At 43.1% G+C, this 19,306-nt stretch overlaps 3 protein-coding genes across 3 annotated transcripts in view; 2 read left to right on the forward strand and 1 right to left on the reverse strand.

Moving 5' to 3' along the window:
* brf1b (BRF1 general transcription factor IIIB subunit b) overlaps positions 1 to 7,248 on the forward strand; it is a 28,501-nt gene extending 21,253 nt beyond the window's left edge. Inside the window, exons 7-19 of the mRNA XM_073492620.1 lie at positions 379 to 528; positions 624 to 717; positions 885 to 1,011; positions 1,108 to 1,147; positions 1,718 to 1,813; positions 1,892 to 2,194; positions 3,297 to 3,358; positions 3,646 to 3,727; positions 3,957 to 4,009; positions 4,360 to 4,649; positions 5,038 to 5,089; positions 6,031 to 6,220; positions 6,690 to 7,248. Coding sequence (XP_073348721.1) covers positions 379 to 528; positions 624 to 717; positions 885 to 1,011; positions 1,108 to 1,147; positions 1,718 to 1,813; positions 1,892 to 2,194; positions 3,297 to 3,358; positions 3,646 to 3,727; positions 3,957 to 4,009; positions 4,360 to 4,649; positions 5,038 to 5,089; positions 6,031 to 6,220; positions 6,690 to 6,721 — 1,571 coding nt within the window. The 3' untranslated portion in view covers positions 6,722 to 7,248. The remainder of the gene's footprint in view (positions 1 to 378; positions 529 to 623; positions 718 to 884; positions 1,012 to 1,107; positions 1,148 to 1,717; positions 1,814 to 1,891; positions 2,195 to 3,296; positions 3,359 to 3,645; positions 3,728 to 3,956; positions 4,010 to 4,359; positions 4,650 to 5,037; positions 5,090 to 6,030; positions 6,221 to 6,689) is intronic.
* A 98-nt stretch (positions 7,249 to 7,346) lies between these two features.
* LOC141018302 (activator of 90 kDa heat shock protein ATPase homolog 1-like) lies at positions 7,347 to 10,280 on the reverse strand. The gene is made up of 9 exons (XM_073493235.1): positions 10,201 to 10,280; positions 9,385 to 9,575; positions 9,194 to 9,276; positions 8,977 to 9,094; positions 8,794 to 8,888; positions 8,577 to 8,714; positions 7,924 to 8,025; positions 7,793 to 7,844; positions 7,347 to 7,688 (listed from the first exon to the last, which is right to left on the reverse strand). Exons 1-9 carry the CDS (start codon positions 10,278 to 10,280, stop codon positions 7,531 to 7,533), a joined length of 1,017 nt encoding a protein of 338 aa, XP_073349336.1. The 3' UTR covers positions 7,347 to 7,530.
* A 661-nt stretch (positions 10,281 to 10,941) lies between these two features.
* On the forward strand, positions 10,942 to 18,016 carry vipas39 (VPS33B interacting protein, apical-basolateral polarity regulator, spe-39 homolog). The gene is made up of 19 exons (XM_073492989.1): positions 10,942 to 10,981; positions 11,828 to 11,920; positions 12,544 to 12,649; positions 12,739 to 12,876; positions 13,015 to 13,053; positions 14,286 to 14,350; positions 14,447 to 14,503; positions 14,617 to 14,709; positions 14,806 to 14,839; positions 14,953 to 15,055; positions 15,830 to 15,857; positions 15,979 to 16,052; positions 16,185 to 16,260; positions 16,650 to 16,784; positions 16,925 to 16,966; positions 17,066 to 17,242; positions 17,331 to 17,420; positions 17,539 to 17,643; positions 17,720 to 18,016. The coding sequence occupies exons 2-19, from the start codon at positions 11,828 to 11,830 to the stop codon at positions 17,738 to 17,740; spliced, it is 1,476 nt and encodes a 491-aa protein (XP_073349090.1). The 5' UTR covers positions 10,942 to 10,981; the 3' UTR covers positions 17,741 to 18,016.
* Positions 18,017 to 19,306: the final 1,290 nt, after the last annotated feature.

Raw genomic sequence — 19,306 nt, forward strand, 5'->3', positions numbered from 1 at the left:
CAGCTTTACACAGAACAGAGTCCCAGGTTCATACACACATAATGGCAACATCGAGATGAACATTATATATTTATATAATGTTTATTTAACAACATAAAGAATGCTTTCATACATGTACGTTTATATTAGTTTATATGGCATCGTACTGAACTGTTCATGGAAATATAGCCTCTCCTTCACCTCCTCTCTTTATTGCTTCTTCTCCTCACTTCCTCTCCTATCCTCCTCCCCACTTCCTCTCCACCTCATTTTCTTCCTCCTCACTTCCTCTCCACCTCTTCCGCTTCCTCTCCCTCTTCCTTCCTTTTCTATTCTCCTCCTCTCCACCTCCTCCTCTTCCTCCTCACTTCCTCTCCTCCTCCTCCTCCTCCTCCTCAGATCCTTGCCTGTACATCCCTCGGTTCGCTCATATGTTGGAGTTTGGGGTGAAGACTCATGAGGTTTCCATGACGGCTCTTCGTCTTGTTCAGAGGATGAAGAGGGACTGGATGCACACGGGACGCCGACCCTCTGGACTCTGTGGAGCAGGTACAACATGGGCACCATCACCATGGCAACAACTAACATCAACAACCACATGTTTACTATTCTGTCCTCACACTCCTGCTCCACCTCCTCTTCAGCTCTCCTGGTAGCCGCTCGGATGCATAAGTTTCGTCGCACAGTGAAGGATGTAATCAGTGTGGTCAAAGTCTGCCAGACCACTCTGAGGAAGAGGTGAGAGCTCTACTACATCACAGTAGATTACCATAGATCACAGTTGATCACAGTAGATTACCATAGATCACAGTTGATTACCATAGATCACAGTAAATGGCAATAGATTGCAGGTGAATACAGTAGAACACATCCAGTCTCAGTAGATTACTGTGTCCGCTCTTCAGATTAACAGAGTTTGAGGACACGCCCACCAGTCAGCTGACCATCGATGAGTTCATGAGAGTGGATCTGGAGCAGGAATGTGATCCACCCTCATTCATCGCGGGACAGCACAAAGCCAAAATGCAGCAGGTAGATCCATCTGTCTCTGATTGGCTGCTGACAGTTAATAGTTAACCAATTGTCAGTGACCAAACCAATCATCTTTACTGTCCTCATCTTCTGCAGCTGGAACAGGAGCTCGCCAGGAAGCTGGATGATGTCGAAGGTCAGTCCAGAACAATCATTTCATCACAATCATCAGGGTACTAGAGGGATCATTTCGGACACTTCAGAGGGAACTAGAGATAATTTAGGACACTTCAGAGGGAAATAAAGGGATCATTTAGGACAATTCAGAGGGAAATAGTGGGATCATTTAGGATACTTAAGAGAGAACTAGAGAGATCATTTAGGACACTTCAGAGAGAACTAGAGGGATCATTTAGGACACTTCAGAGAGAACTAGAGGGATCATTTAGGACACTTCAGAGAGAACTAGAGGGATCATTTAGGACACTTCAGGGGACACACTTCAGTGTGTATTTAACACACTATAAAAGACAGTAGTGGAATTATTAAGTACATTATAACCAATAGTTGAAATTATTTAAGACACAATGAAAGACATTAAACTGATAATAAATAAACATGATAATGATTTATAATTCTAAGGACATTGAGGGAACTGTTAAGGACACTAGCAAGGACACTGGGGGAACTGTTAAGGACACTAGCAAGGACACTAGGGGAACTGTTGGATCATTTTAAAAGACTCCCCTTTATCTTGTCCCATTAGGAGAGATCAGCTGCTACAAAGACGAAATTGAGACCGAGCTGGAAAAGAGCCGACCCAAACTGAGAGGAATTTACGCCGCCTACGCCAAAGAAATTGGTCTGATCCTGAGTCAGTCAATCTAACATCTCCATGGAAACAAGAACATTTAACAAGTCTTTAATTCTTGTTTTTCAGACCCAGAAGACGCAGAGGTATTGTCCTTGAACTCTGACCCCGAGGAGCCAGAAGTTGAAGACAACGAGCTCAGAGTCGCCACTCAACAACTGACTCAGGACTTCCTGTGTCAGGTGATCCAGGAGGAAGAGGGGCGGGGCAAGAAGAAAGATGACAGTGATAAAGAGCCAGGGTCAGAGAAGGACGGGGTAGGGTCTCGTCAGGCCGCCCCTCTAGCTGTCATCCTGGGAAAGCTGCCAAGCGCCACCAGCCTCGGCCTCCAACAGACCTTCGACGAGTCGGAGACGAGCGAGAAACAAGACGGTAAGAAGAGAAACACCATCGTCTCATCTGGACAGGTGGTGTTTATTCTGAGGGTCTGCTGTGTATTCACAGTAGAGGCTGACATTTGTTCGGGAATCCCACGGGTCACGGGATTCCCGCGGGATTCCTGCGGGATGGGAGTCAACCTTACTATTAATCACGTGATTGGGACAGTACAGGATAAAAAAGTTAACGGGAGCAGACGGGAGCGGGAACCAACCAATAGGACAACAACAAAAAAAAAACATTGGACAGGCGCGCCGCCACTTTGTAGTTTTCTTTCCATAAGCCTATACTGTTACGCAAGTCAAAAGAACTACATGGCCCAGAAGCCAACAGTGCTTCCGGCCGCCACTTTCCGTCGGAATATCAGCTGTCCGACTCTGTCTACTCTCAGGAGCCCCGAGTCGGACAGTTGATATTCCGACCAAAATGGGGCGTGCCTCGGTGAAATGTTGCGAAACAGCTGCGAGATTTCCCACTTTGCAACTCGGGCGAGTGGTGTCCCATGCATCTGGCATGCAGCATAAGATGCACACCTGCAAGGCAAATTCTGTTTGGGTTATTCAACTAAGGTAGGCATGGTGTGACCCATGTATCGTTTTCTTGTTTGTTTGTTGTTGTTTTTTTACTGTAACTGACCTCCAAAAGAGCAGAAACAGGGACTCAGCAGGTGGTCCTCCATAGAAAAACTAAAGGGACCACAGGCCATGTATTATTTATGTTTTGTTTAGTGAAGGTTTTTTGTTTGGATTAAGGCAATAAATGCCTCCCTATATTACCACAGATGAACTGTTCCTGTTGCCATATCTTTTGAAATAACACTGCAGAAAGTAATCTAAAAAGAATGGGGAGAAGATCAAATCAAATTCAATGTATTGCCTAAAGACTAGAAGAAGAAAACAAATGGGAGCGGTACAGGAGTGGGAGTCATTCTGAATGGGAGTGGGATGGGAGTGGGAGTCATTTTACCAGGAGTGGGATGGGACAGGAATTTTTTTTTTACTCTGGCCGGGGATTGGGACGGGACAAGATTTTTTTCTGTGGGAGCGGGATGGGACAGGAGTGAAAATCCACTCCCGTGTCACCCTCTAATTCACAGATGAGCAGTCAGAGGGCGGAGAGCTTGACCTGGATGGTATCGATGATCAGGAGATTGATAAGGTCAGTTCATCAATCAATCATGGCTGTATTGATCCATGGTGAACACAGTTACTTCATATTTAATCAAAACTGAGTTAAACCCGAATCTCTCTGACAATATGGAGATAAATGTATATATTAGAGAAGATAATGAGATACATCTCTTTTTGTGGAAGGACCCCCTCGAAAAAGAGATGATTCATCTCAAGGGGCTATCCTGAATAAATAAATTCAAATTCATACATGCTGTACGTACTAACCTTCTGATTGATCAGAACTTGACTCTGATTGGTTCCTCTGTGCTGCAGTACATCCTGAATGAGAGGGAGGTTCAGGTGAAGACGGAGCTGTGGATGAAACAGAATGCAGAATACCTGAAAGAGCAGAAAGGTCAGGAAGACTGTTCATCTTCATCATCAGTTAATCACAAACAGCCAATCAATCACTCAGTTTCTGTTTCCAACATTTTAAGTGTCCATGTTGCAGAATATGATGATTAATTTAAAGTAACAGTTTATAACTCTGTTATTGATCAATATCATAAACGTGACTGACTTACATACAGTATCTATTTAAGAATCCACGTTATTGATTGATTATTGTCTGTTTGTGTTCACAGAGAAAGAGGAGAGGATAAAGAAAGAGAAAGAACAGGGGACGTATAAAGAGAAGGTGAGTGTGTTGGTGAACAACAGTAGCCCCATTCAGACTGTGATTCTCCGCATCTCTGCTAACTTGTATTGACGCCCTCCTGACTGAGAAAACAGCCTCCCTCCCCGTGACTGATAATACAGAGCGCTGATTCGAATCATCATACAACTCTCCTCATTTAATTAGTCATCTCTCTACTGTTAGTTATCTTATCACTTCAAATACCAAAAAACAGATCAAGTTTTACTGGAAATACAGTTTTAATTCAAGTTTGAATTGAACTGAAAAGTTTAGATAACATAGTTTGAATGATGAGTTGTGGGTTGGATAGTTTACATGAAAAAAAGTAATTGACGTCCATCTGTCTGCAGCCGAAGAAGTCGAAGAAGAAGAAGGAGCAGATTGAGGCGTCGACGGCGGGCGAGGCCATCGAGAGGATGTTGGAGAAGAAGAAGATCTCCAGTAAAATTAACTACGACGTCCTCAGAGACCTGAACAGCAGAGGGACAGGAAGTGGGGGGGGCAGCAGTCCCAGCAGAGCCTCCTCCGACCCCCCCGACGTCAACGCTACCACACGCAAACGACTCAATCGCCGCCGCCGCAAGAAGAGCAGCGACACCAACCGAGACCTCGCAGCCAATGCTAGCATCATGGGGAAGAGGTACCATCAATCATCTATATTATATCTATAGTCTATAATGCATAGATTCTATACAGCTTATCATCTCTATATAATCTATAATCAATAATAAATAGATTCTATAGGGTTTATCATCTCCATATAATCTATAATCAATAATTAATAGATGATATACTGTTCAGGATCAACATATAATCTATACATAAACAAATGTCTGTCAGGAGTTACATTTTCAGTCAATCAATAAACTCCAAAGTACTGATTGTTATTGAACCAATCGCATCTCACTACAAACTAGTTGCTGTTCTGGAGCCTTCAGTTGTATGAAATGATCGATCAATGCAAAAAATAATCAGATAAATGATATACAGGTCAATGAATGATAAAATAAATATTGATCTTGTTCCAGGGTCCGCCTCCTTATATCCTCCACACCGAAGAAGAAGAAAACAGCTGTTCAGGTGAACATGTATAAATATATATAAACATATAGTGTATAAATATGTATATACATATAGTGTATAAATATATGAATACATATAGTGTATAATGTATATATACAGTGTATAAATAAATATACATGCAGTGTATAAATATATAAATATACAGTGTATACATATATACATATGTATGTACATTTAAATTGTGGCCACAAAGTAGGTATAATGTGCGCACAAAATACTAATTAATAATATTAATATCATTCCTGGACAGCTGGGTAAGCAAATCGAGCACACCTTCTCTAAGGTCTAAGGTAGAGGCTGTACAAATGGCCACAAATTAGTATTTTGTGGCCATGAATTAGTATTTTGTGGCCACAATTTAGTATTTTGTGGCCACAATTTAGTATTTTGTGGCCATGAATTAATATTTCGTGCGCACGTTATAGCTATATTGTGGCCACAATTAATTTTTTTTTTTGACCATGTCATGTCTGGGGCTCCGTAATATATATACAGTGTATAAATGTATAAACATACCGTGTATAAATATATATACATACAGTGTATAAATACATAAATATACAGTGTATAAATATATACATAGTGTATACATATAAGCATACATATATACATACAGTGTATGAATGTATAAACAGTGTATACATATATACATACAGTGTATGAATGTATAAACAGTGTATACATATATACATACAGTGTATAAATATATATGCATACAGTGTATAAATATATATGCATACAGTGTATAAATATATATGCATACAGTGTATAAATGTATAAACATACAGTGTATAAATATATATACATAAAGTGTATAAATATATATACATACAGTGTATACATATAAACATACAGTGTATAAATATATAAACATAGTGTATAAAAATATATACAAACATTTCTGTTTTAATTCAAACTGCATGTGTTTCATCTCTCAGGTAGAAAACTCTGTTACCATGACAACGGACACAATAACAACAACAACAGAGGCTGCCGCTGAAGTGACCCCTGACCCTGAACCAGACGGCAGCTCCACCCCCGCTGCTCCCCCCACTGTGCTGGAAGAGGAGGAGGAGGAGGAAGAGGAGGCAGAGGAGGAGTGTGTCAGCGCCCTGCAGCTAGTAGGAGGTCAGTCCAGACTTTTATTCTGAAAATACAGAGACAGATTTACTGGTCAGTCCAGACTTTTATTCTGAAAATACAGAGACAGATTTACTGGACTGAACAGGCTTCAAACTCCAATAAAGAAGTATCAATAAAGTTATTTAGAAGTATCAATGAAAATATTTTGAAGTATCAATAAAGTTATTTAGAAGTATCAATGAAAATATTTTGAAGTATCAATAAAGTTATTTAGAAGTATCAATGAAAATATTTTGAAGTATCAATAAAGTTATCTAGAAGTATCAAAGTTGAATTCTAGCCGCTCAGAAACATAAATATTATAATTTATTTATTATATAATATTTTCACTCGTTAAAAAAGTTTGAATTTGGAACAAAAATCAATATCATTGGATAAAACCTCTGATGTAGATTCACTCATTGATTGATTGATTTATTGATTGAATGATTGATTGATTGATTGTGCGTTCCAGATTACGGCTGTGAGGAGGAGGAAGTCTTCTAGCTGCTGACTGACCTTTGACCTCCAGTGAACAAACTGTCCGTCCATCAGCTCCACTGAGACAGATCAATGTTACAGAGATTGATAATCAGTATCAGTGATCAATCAAAGTGAAATTATTTTTGATAGGAAGCATCGCAGATCTGTTTGATGCTTATTGATTTCTGTTTAATTGAAACTGAAGTTGATTTTGTTTTTAAATAAAAATACATTTTTGATTTCTTCTTTAATTGATCGCTGATCACTTTGATTGATTTATGACATCGAGCCGCTCACGTTGTTCATACTGTAAATAGAAAACTTGTAGCTTTTAGATGTTTGTGTATTTTTATATGAATGTGTTGTGTAAATAAAAACTTAGAAACCAGAAAACAAACGATAAATTAAACTCAGTCAGCTGTTTTCATGTTGAGTGTTTTTTGTGTTTTTGTGTATTTTAACGTGTTTGTTCCTGATGACATAAAATAATTATGAAGTGAAACAACAACATTCCCAAGAAAATAAAGAAACTTTGAAAGAAGAAAATAAAACTGTTTTTTGTTCGTTGGCCTGATCAGAGAACACGTTACAGTCTCCACCTGAACAGGTGGTACAAACCACAATGCACCATGGGAAACAAACAGACGATCAAACAAATGAAATGTTGGACTGTTCCTTTAAATCTCTGTAAGGTTGAAGGACGCTGCCCTGAGGGACTCCAGCTGTGACTGAAGGCAGAGGGTTAATCTGTTGGACTGTCCCTTCAGCAGGTTGATCTCATGCTCGCTGTGGAAACTCAGCCTGTCAGACGAGCTGCAGGGACTCATGGTCTCTCAGTATCCAAATGTCTGTTTGATGGCCTGGAAGTAGAACCGGGTCCAGCCCTCCCTGGTGGACTCCTCCTCCCCCACAGGGACTCCTCGACACTCCATCCTCAGCTCCGTCTCGTCTCCTCGGTCCTCCAGCTCCAGACTGACGGTGGCATAGTGCTCTGATGAGAGACAAACAAACAAAACTCAGAGGTCAGAGTGTCCCTGAACTCAGCACCAGAGCCTGATTTTGAACGCATCAAGACATCATCACAGGAAGACGTACCGCTGGGCCACGTCCTGAACCGCCACCTCATCTCAATCCTTTGGTCCGGTACCTGCAGGGAGGAGCAGCAGACTGGTTACCACAGTGATGTGACAACTCACCACTGATTGGCTGAGCAGCTGGGACATTACCAGCTGTGTAAACTCTCCGTTGACATTCCCATCCAAAAGCTGGAACCGCCCCCCACGGTGACCGTCTACCACAGCCGCCGAGCGTGTAAACACCTGGACGAACTGTAAACAGAGAGGATTACCTGTAGGACCACAGTACTACTGCAGTGCTAATGTACTACTGGAGAACAGTAGTACTACAGTACTACTGAAGTGCTACTGAAGTGCTGTCCCAGTCTGTCCTGATCTGTCCTAGTCTGTTCTGGCCTGTCCCAGTCTGTCCTGGTCTGTCCTGGTCTGTTCTGGCCTGTCCCGGTCTGTCCTGGTCTGTCCTGGTCTGTTCTGGCCTGTCCCGGTCTGTCCTGGTCTGTCCTGGTCTGTTCTGGTCTGGTCTTCCCTGTCCCAGTCTGTCCCGGTCTGTTCTGGCCTGTCCCGGTCTGTCCCAGTCTGTCCTGGTCTGTTCTGGCCTGTCCCGGTCTGTCCTGGTCTGTCCTGGTCTGTTCTGGCCTGTCCCGGTCTGTCCTGGTCTGTCCTGGTCTGTTCTGGTCTGGTCTTCCCTGTCCCAGTCTGTCCCGGTCTGTTCTGGCCTGTCCCGGTCTGTCCTGATCTGTTCTGGTCTGTTCCGGCCTGTCCAGGTCTGTCCCAGTCTGTCCCAGTCTGTCCTGGTCTCGTACCTCCTGGTTGATGAAGGTCCTGTAGAGCTCATCAGGTGATGTTTGGAAGGTTTCCTTCAGATTGAAGCTGCAGGTTGAGATACGGACACCTGATGAACAAGGGGCTGGACCAGATGAGCACCTGGGGGCGGGGCTTGTCTGTAGGAGCACACAGAGGTAGGTCAGAGGTCACTTCCACATTTGGCTCAGGTGGATCAGAGGCTGAATACTTGCCCACCTGAGTTTTAGTGGTCTGGATCTGGGTCTTCTTGGCATCAGGATGAGGCTTCTTCGGTCCGTCTGCGGTGGGAAGGATCATCCCCTGACTGAACTCTGTGAGGTCAGAGGTCACTCAGGTTACCACAGGGATCCTCATCATCATCACTGATTGGTTAGTCCTGTTGCATTCTGGGTAACAGACCTGATTTGAGCTGGCAGACATAGTTGCCCAGAACCTTCCGGACCTCCTGAACGCCTCTCTTCTTCATGAGGTCCAGGAGTGGTGTGTTGGGCTGGTCTTTACTCAGAGACACTGAGATCTGGACAATATGATCATCAATATTCCAATAAATACTGTCATTAATACTGTGATCAATATATTGATCAGTGAGATCAGGAACAAGAAGAAGGTGACTCACATCAAGGTCGTCCATGTCGTTCTCGTCTGACAGGTTGAACACATCAACAGTTCCTCTGAACTTCACTCCAGCGCCGGACGTCCCTGCACAGGAAACAGGAAACAATCAGCGCAGGGCACCACAGAAGAAGAACGACATATTATTTATTAGAAGTTGTTAATTATATATATTTGAGTGGCATCATCACTGACCGAGCCAGTTGGCTCTCAGCTGCCACTCGTAGAGGAAGATGAGTTTTCCTTTGCGGTTGTTGATCGAAGCTTCTCCGTCCAGTTTGGAGATGTCGGTCAGCTGACAGACGCCCTCCGCCCCCTCCACCCGCACCCCCAGCAGCAGCTGACGGAGGCACTCTGATGACCAACTGCTGACATCACGCTCAGTCCTGATGAGGTCACACACACAGAAGAAGGAGAAGAAGAAGGAGAAGAAGAAGAAGAAGGAGAAGAAGAAGAAGAAGGAGAAGAAGAAGAGGAAGGAGAAGAAGAAGGAAAAGAAGAAGGAGAAGAAGGAGGAGAAGAAGAAGGAAAAGAAAAAGAAGAAGAAGAAGGAAAAGAAGAAGGAGAAGAAGGAGGAGAAGAAGAAGGAAAAGAAAAAGAAGAAGAAGAAGAAGGAAAAGAAGAAGAAGAAGGAGAAGGAGAAGGAGGAGAACAAGAAGGAAAAGAAGAAGGAGAAGGAGAAGGAGGAGAAGTGGTTGTGTTCTGTGAGTTCAGCTGTTCATGTAGCCCCGCCCCCCTCTGACATCACACTTGCTGTCATCCATCAAGCCATTTAAAAATATCTGAACATGTGCTGACCCAGCTGGAGGGTCATATAACACACACTCACACACACACACACACACACACACACACACATGCAGTTGTTCTTCTATACTTGTGAGGACCATCAGTGACCTCATGATGTTCTACCTACAGCTTCACTTCAGCCACAACAACAACAACACAACAACAACCACAACAATACAACAACCACAACAACAACAACAACCACAACAACAATAAACAGACCAGTGCCAGTTGTTGACGTTGGTGGCGTCGGCTCTCTCCTCAACGATCCATCGAGGATCTCCTTCACCCCATTTAGCCATCAGGAAGTACTGAGTACTACTGAGTACTGCTGAATACTACTGAGTACTGCTGAATACTACTGAGTACTGCTGAATACTACTGAGTACTGCTGAATACTACTGAGTACTGCTGAATACTACTGAGTACTGCTGAATACTACTGAGTACTGCTGAATACTACTGACACTGTAGTACTATACTGCTGCACTTACTACTTTTACTCTGACTGTTGAAACTTAAAACCCCCTCTCTCACACACACACACACACACACACACACACACACACAGACACACACACAAATGAGTGACTAACTACTTCCGCTAAGGACTTTCAAAGTAAAACAACACAAACAGGAGCCTTGAATAACAATGGTATTTATATTAGATGTATATGTTGTTTCTTTCTTTAGATTCTTCATTCAGTTTATTTGATCTATTTTAATCTGTAATATTTATGGATATTTTTGAATATTTGAAGATATTTTTGTTTTGATGTTTATAGACATTAAATAAACGGTCAGAGATTCAAGCTTCAAACTACAGAAGCTTTTCATGTCAAATGTATGTTCATGTTTTTTTCCATTCATTTTTATATTATGTCGCTAATGTTTGACTTTAATGTGTTTTCTGATTGAACTGGTTCACTACAATTCCCAGCAGTCACCGCGCGGCCGACAGTCCGACTTCCGTCAGAGAAGAAGAAGAAGAGGAGCCGCTGAAGGTAAAAACAGCTGATCGGCTCTGATCGATTATCAGTGTTAAAGTCAGTATCCGTCTGATCGATTAACAGGTTATTGTTCTGTCTGATGACGTCACCGTTCCCGACGTTTGTCAAAGTGAAATAAGGCGTTACATCCGGTTAAACCTTGACGTAACTGTTAGCTTGCTAATATGCTAGCTGCCCTCCTGCTGTCAGACACAAAACCAACCAGCTGTGACACAGAGTACACAGAAATACACGTCAAGAGTACACAGATTACACAAAAATACACGTCAGGAGTACACAGAAATACACGTCAGGAGTACACAGAGTACACAAAAATACACGTCAGGAGTACACAGAAATACACGTCAGGAGTACACAGAAATACACGTCAGGAGTACACAGAGTACACAAAAATACACGTCAGGAGTACACAGAAATACACGTCAGGAGTACACAGAAATACACGTCAGGAGTACACAGAGTACACAGAAATACACGTCAGGAGTACACAGATTACACAAAAATACACGTCAGGAGTACACAGAAATACACGTCAGGAGTACACAGATTACACAAAAATACACGTCAGGAGTACACAGAAATACACGTCAGGAGTACACAGAGTACACAAAAATACACGTCAGGAGTACACAGTACATAAAAAACACGTCAGGAGTACACAGGAGGAGGCAGCAGACGAACATGAGATGATTCATTATGTTAATTATTTTGTGTTTATGATGAATTCAGTCTGTTAGCAGTAGAAGCTAACGGCTAACAGCTGCTGGTTGATCTGAATGTGTCTTTATTGTTCTAGCTGTCTGTGTTGACAGTTTAAATAAAGTTGTGTTGTGTGTCCAGATGATGAAGAGTAAAGCAGATGAGGAAGACTACTGGAACAGCTCCAAGTTCAAAGCTTTCACCTTCGATGATGAAGATGATGAGTTCAGCAGGGTAAGACCTGGACCTGCAGAGACCTGAACCAGACCTGAACCAGACCTGAACCTGGTCCTGAACCAGACCTGAACCTGGTTCTGAACCAGGTCCTGAACCAGACCTGAACCTGGTCCTGAACCAGGTCCTGAACCAGACCTGAACCTGGTCCTGAACCAGACCTGAACCAGACCTGAACCTGGTTCTGAACCAGGTCCTGAACCAGACCTGAACCTGGTCCTGAACCAGGTCCTGAACCAGACCTGAACCTGGTCCTGAACCAGACCTGAACCTGGTTCTGAACCAGGTCCTGAACCAGACCTGAACCAGACCTGAACCAGGTTTTCAACACTGTTACCACCTGCTTTTAATCATATTAACACTCTGATATGAAACATGATTAAAGTTGCTCATTAAAGTGTCCGTGTATCAGGTTATTGATCACCTGTACAGGTGTGTCTCAGCATCAACACGACACTGAAGGTGTTTTCACAGGTGTATTTGTACTGTACACGGTACACCTGTAGGTATGACAGCAGTTTGAATCATCCGATTATTTTTCTGTCAGTCGTATACGTAGTTTCCTAAATGAGGCGGTAGGTGTGTCAGTACACCTGTGTGATGTCGTGTCTGTGTGTTGTCAGTTAAAAGAATCGAAGCAGGCCGTGAACAGCATCCGTCGCCTGGTGGAGGAGGACGATGATGAAGACGACGTGGAGAAGGTCAGCTGGAGCGGAGAGCCTATTGGAAGTAAGACACCATTATTATTAGTAAACACCTGTAGAGAATCCTGAGATGTGATTGGCTCCAGGGTGTGGATTATCCTACTGTCTTTTCAGGTATCTCCTGGTCGGTCAGAGAGACGGCAGCGTCCAATCAGAGGACAGATAGAGACCCTGCCTTCCCCAAAATCAACACTGACACACCGAGCATCAGCAAGAGTAACTCTGGGTACTCTCTGAGCTCTCTGTTCAAAGGTGAGACAGCTGGACACATGAATAAGATAGGACAAGTAACGATCGGGTCACAGGACTCAGGTACGATCGGGTCACAGGACTCAGGTACGATCGGGATTATAAAAGTTTTCACTGAAGGTTTAATCTGTTTCTCTGCAGGGAAAACTAAAGGAGGAAACTTCCAGTCGTTCACTGACTGTGAGTCTCAACTACACTCTGGATAGATGATGATAATGATGATGATGATGATGAAGGTGATGATGATGATGGTGATGATGAAGGTGATGATGATGGATGATGATGGTGACGATGATGGATGATGATGATGATGATGAAGGTGATGATGGTGATGATGATGATGAAGGTGATGATGGTGATGGTTATGATGATGATGATGGATGATTATGATGATGATGATGATGATGATGGTGATGATAATGGTGACGATGATGGATGATGATGATGATGATGATGGATGATGGTGATGATGGTGGATGATGGATGATGATGATGATGATGATGATGGACGATGGTGATGATGGATGATGGATGATGATGGTGATGATGATGATGGTGATGATAGTGATGATGGATGATGATGGTGATAATGATGATGGTGATGATGGTGATGATGGTGGATGATGGATGATGATGATGATGATGATGATGATAAGGGATGATGATAATTGATGGATGATGATGATGATGATGATGATGATTGATGATGATGATAAGGGATGATGATAATTGATGATGGATGATGATGATGAGGGATGATGGATGATGATGGATGATGATGATGGATGATGATGATGATGGATGATGATGATGGATGATGATGATAGATGATGATGACGGATGATGATGATGTTGAGGGATGATGGACGATGATAGATGATGATGATGATGATGATGATGGACGATGATGGTGATAATGATGATGGTGATGATGGTGATGATGGTGGATGATGGATGATGATGATGATGATGATAAGGGATGATGATGATGATAAGGGATGATGATAATTGATGATGGATGATGATGATAATTGATGATGGATGATGATGATAGATGATGATGACGGATGATGATGGTGATGGTTAAGATGATGGTGATGATGGATGATGATGATGATGGCGATGGATGATGATGATGATGGTGGATGATGATGATGATGGATGATGACTATGATGGTGATGGATGATGATGGTGATAATGATGATGGTGATGATGGTGGATGATGGATGATGATGATGATGATGATAAGGGATGATGATAATTGATGATGGATGATGATGATGAGGGATGATGGATGATGGACGATGATAGATGATGATGATGGATGATGGATGATGATGATGGATGATGATGATGATGATGATGGACGATGGTTGGGTTAAAGAGTGATGCTGATGTTTTTGGGTTTTAGCGCTCAGTGATTCGTCTGTCAGGCTCTACGCACCAGAACTCCGAAAACCAAAATCTGAATACAAGGTAACAAAAAGACTGGTAATCTGATTAGAATCTGTCAATTTGCTAATCTGATTTGTTTTGTGATGAACTGATGATGATGTCATATTGTGATGTCAGGATTATGTCAGTGATTGGTCGCCTGAGGAGACGGTCCAGAGAATGCAGCAGGGAAAGGTAACACACCTGTCTGTCTGTCCACCTGTCTGCCTGTCCACCTGTCTGTCCAACGAAGTATTACAGTAGTATCAGTTTGTTATATCACAGTATTTGTACTGTGTGTGCTTCAGGCTGTGTCTCTGGAGAAGTTTCGGTCTCTTCAGGACAAACTGCTGCTGCTCGATTTCGCCGTCAGCGCACACGATGGAAACGTCATCACTGCTGTAACTTTATTTACAGTCTAATCCACAACAACACTATCTTTAAACTTTATTAACAACTTTAACAAAAACAACTGACCACATATGTTTTCTTTTCAGGTCTTAATTTATCTAAAGAGAACTCTGAGCAAAGGTGAGCCTGCTGAACTGACATGGTCCTGGATCTGACCTGGTCCTGGATCTGGTCTCTATTGATCTGGTCCTGGATCATTGATCTGTACTGACTATTTGTGTTTTCCTGCTCAGAGGTTCTGTTCCGGGAGCTGGAGTCCAGACAGACGGCTCTGAGACATTTCATCCACTACCTGACCGAGACCAGAGATCAGCGGCTGCTACTGGAGCTGCTCAGGTAACACCTGTACCTGCACTAGTACCTGTTTCTGTACCTTCCCTTGTACCTGGACTAGTACCTGTTCCTCTACCTTCCCTTGTACCTGCACTAGTACCTGTTCATGTACCTCCCCTTGTACCTGGACTAGTACCTGGTCCTGTACCTTGCCTTGTAACTGCACTAGTACCTGTTCCTGCACCTTCCTTTGTATCTGCACTAGTACCTTCTCCCTTACCTGCCCCTGTACCTGCTCCCATTTCTGCACCTGTACCTGTACCAGGTCCTGTTTTCTGCAATAGTACCTGTTTCTGTACCTTCCCTTGTACCTGCACTAGTACCTGCTCCCTTACCTGTTCCTGTGCCTGCTCCTCTACCTGCACTTATACCTGTACCAATACCTGTACCTGGTCGTGTACCTGCACCAGTACCTGTTCCCTTACCTTCCCCTGTACCTGCACCAGCACCTGTTCCTGTACCTTCCCTGTACCTGCTCCTGTGCCTGTACCTGTGCCTGCACCAGTACCTGTTCCTGTACCTGTACCTGAACCAGTACCTGTTCCTGTACCTGCTTATGTACCTGCTCTTGTACCTGCACCTGTACCTATTCCTGCACCTGTACCTCTACCCGTATCTGTACCTCTACCTGTATTTGTACCTCTACCTGTATCTGTACCTCTACCTTTATCTGTACCTCTACCTGTATCTGTAACTTCCCCTGTGTCTGTACCTGCACGTGTACACCTGGACACACTTGATTTCATCTTATTTCTTTCTTCTTCTGGTCCTCCTCAGGTCTCTGGGCCGGTCGGAGGACATGGCGGTAAGTAGTACACACTACTAACACCCCAGCAGTACACAGTTGTAGTAAACAGCTGTAGTACCACTGGCGCACATCAAACTGACAGGAAGATGATGTAATTTGTCTGTTTCCATGGTGATAGCTGCTACAATATAAAGAACACCTGAGTATCGCTGATGAAAACAAGAGGCGGGACTTCCTGAAGAGCTGTGTCGGGTGAGTGACTCCTGCAGGCCACCCTACTTCATACCACAACAGACGTATACAAGAACTTCCTATAGTTTGATACAAATACTAAGTTTACTTAAGTCACACTCTTTGTTTGTTTGTTTATTTGTTTGTTTGCAGTCTTCCGTTTTCTGCAGAAGATTCAGCTCATGTTCAGGATCACTTTACCCTGCTGGAGAGACAGATCATCATCGAGGTCAGACTATGTTCACTGTGGGAAGTTTATTCATTTCATTTTCAATCTATTTATTGTTTTATTCAGTCATTCTTTAAGATAGTGGTAAAATGTTAGTTATTGTCTTGACAATGGCGTCACTTCCTCAAATGTCTGGATTCTTTCCAAAAACACAACTGACACCATCAGAACAACCATGTCTGCCATTAAAAACGTTATTCCAGTTGACGATTCATCTCCTATTTACACCCAGTTTAATTGCAGCTGGTTTCCAGCATTTCCTTAGTTTAACCCAAGTTTACATACAGTTTGAATCCCTGTGTAATCCCAGAATAAACCCAAGATTATATCAGTGGCTATCCCAGTTTAACTCCAGTTGAACCCCGTGTGTCTTTCTGTGTTGTCACTAGGCAACAGACCGGCAGGCTGAGCGTGGAGGGAAGGTAGAAATCTTCCAGAAGTTTCCCAGAAGAGCTTCAATCCTCAACATGCCGCTGGTCACAACACTGTACTACTGCTGCTTCTACCACTACCCTGAGTCTGAGGTTAGTCTCAGTTTAACTAAACCAAACTAGACTGTACTACTGCTGCTTCTACCACTACCGTGAGTCTGAGATAAACTAAACTAGATTAATTAAACTGGTTCAGTTGAACCGGATCAGTTGAGCATGTTTTCTGTCTGCAGGGAACCTACAGCAGTCCGTTGAACATCCGTCAGACCTTCAAGGTGAGAGCTGATGTTTTTCAGTTTCAACATATTAAACGTTATGTTTGTTTTGTTAATTGTCAGCTGCTGACCTGCTGACCTGTTGACCTTTGACCTCAGATCTCAGAAAAGCAGTACTTTGTGACGGCGTTGGCGGCTCGGGCGAAGCTGAAAGCGTGGTTGGACGTGGACGCTCTGTTCACCAGCAGGAACTGGCTCGGCTTCACTAGGAAGAAATCACCACTCAGCTTCCAACGCGTCGTCGACATCCTGCAGAAAAACTCCGCTCCAACACAAGTGAGGGGGGTGGGGCCTGTAAGAGTACAACCAGTGGGGGAAAAAAACAGGTTCAGTCAAAATGATTGGTGTGTTGTCTGATTGACAGGTGCTGCAGGACTACGTAGCGCTGGTCGATGACGCGGAGCTCAGGATCAGTTTGGCTCAGAAACATAGATGTCACGACATCGTCATTAATGTGAGACTCATTCATGTTTACATCAGTAACTAGAATCTAAATAATCATCCAATCAGAATCATGCAGAGCTGTTTTTGCCCTCATGTAATGATGACTGACATGTCTCTGGACCAATCAGACGTACCGGGACCTGAAGGACAGGCAGCTGTTGCTGGGATACCGGGGGAAGGTGGAGAGAGGATCGGCGGAGGAGAGGAAGATCGACGAGCTGCTCAACAACCTGGTGAGGAGGAGGAGGAGTCATCTTCTTCATCGCCATCTTGTGACCTGACTGAACGTCTCTTCTTCTTCTATTCCAGCAAATCCGGTGGAAGAACTGAGCTGCAAATGTTTCATCCACGGACTTTTATCTTGAAAGTAAGAAGGCAGTTTCCTGTATGAAGAGATGAGCCTCTGTCACCATGACGACAGGAACTTCCTGTCAGCTCACACCGCCCACAGAGCATTCTTTGGGGGGTGGAGCCTACATTATCGCTGAGTCATCGTTGAGTCATCGTTGAGTCATCGCTGAGTCATCGCTGAGTCATCACTTCAACATTCCTCAGACTATTTTTTTTAACATAAATACGACTTAAAAAATAAAAATATAATTTAAATATGTGAGTTACCTCTGAATCTTTACTACTGAGAGAGGAGGAGGTGAAGGAGGAGGTGATCAGGGGGAGGTGAAGGAGGAGGTGAAGGAGGAGGTGATAAAGGGGAGGTGATCAGGAGGTGATCAGGAGGAGGTGATTAGGAGGTGATCAGGCGGTGAAGAAGGAGGAGGTGATGGAGGAGGTGATCAGGAGGAGGTGATCAGGGGGAGGTGAAGGAGGAGGTGAAGGAGGAGGTGATAAAGGGGAGGTGATCAGGAGGTGATCAGGAGGATGTGAACAGGAGGAGGTGATCAGTAGGAGGTGATTAGGAGGTGATCAGGCGGTGAAGAAGGAGGAGGTGATGGAGGAGGTGATCAGGGGGAGGTGATGGAGGAGTCGCTGCAGTAACAGCCGGTGGTCACAAGATGGCGGACGTTTGTCTTGTGTTTATTAACGCTGTAAATGACGTCACTCAGAGGCTCAGGTCGGATCTATATATTGATATATTGATCTTCGATTCTCTCGTCATCTTGTTGTTTTTGTGTCTGAATCATTTCATATTTCATCACTGATGAATAAATGATGATGACGTCATGAATTAATGATGCTCCTGCCGCGGGCTGTGGAGTCACGTGACCCGCTGCTCTCTTCATTCAGTGTCAGAGCGCACGAGGAGACGCACGGACGATGCGCGAGACCGCGGTGAGTTTTTACTTTTATTGTTAATAACAGATGATGTCATTCTGTAATATTAATCAATACTGCTGTTAAACTTCATGTACTTTCACACCATCCTAGTATTCTGATCATATTAGTACCGTGACTATACTCTGTGGTACTAAAACACACTTGTAGTATTACAGTAGTACTTATACTCACATCAATATTATTGATCAATAAACAACAATAATCAGATAATACACTGGTCATCAGTAAGACATCCTGATCAATGAAATCATTTATCAATACTTCATAGATCATGACGTCATTAATAATAACTATGAGGTCAGCAGGAGTCAATAAATAATAAATAAATAATAAACACAATATATTTTATCTTAACAATAAAACTTCAACATTACTATTACACATATACTGTAAATATACTCAGAGTATTAATACATGCAGTATAATATCAATGGAACTATATGTTGAACTATTAATGCAGTAATACTTCAACATTAGAATCATTTTTCTGTAATATTACTGTTAATACTCACAGTACTGCAGTTAGTACTCAGTACTGCAGTTACAACTCACAGTACTGCTGCTTATAGTACTTATAGTTTATATAAACACAGTAATAATCAG

Source organism: Pagrus major, chromosome 22 (genome assembly GCF_040436345.1).
Source record: "Pagrus major chromosome 22, Pma_NU_1.0".
NCBI lineage: Eukaryota > Metazoa > Chordata > Actinopteri > Spariformes > Sparidae > Pagrus > Pagrus major.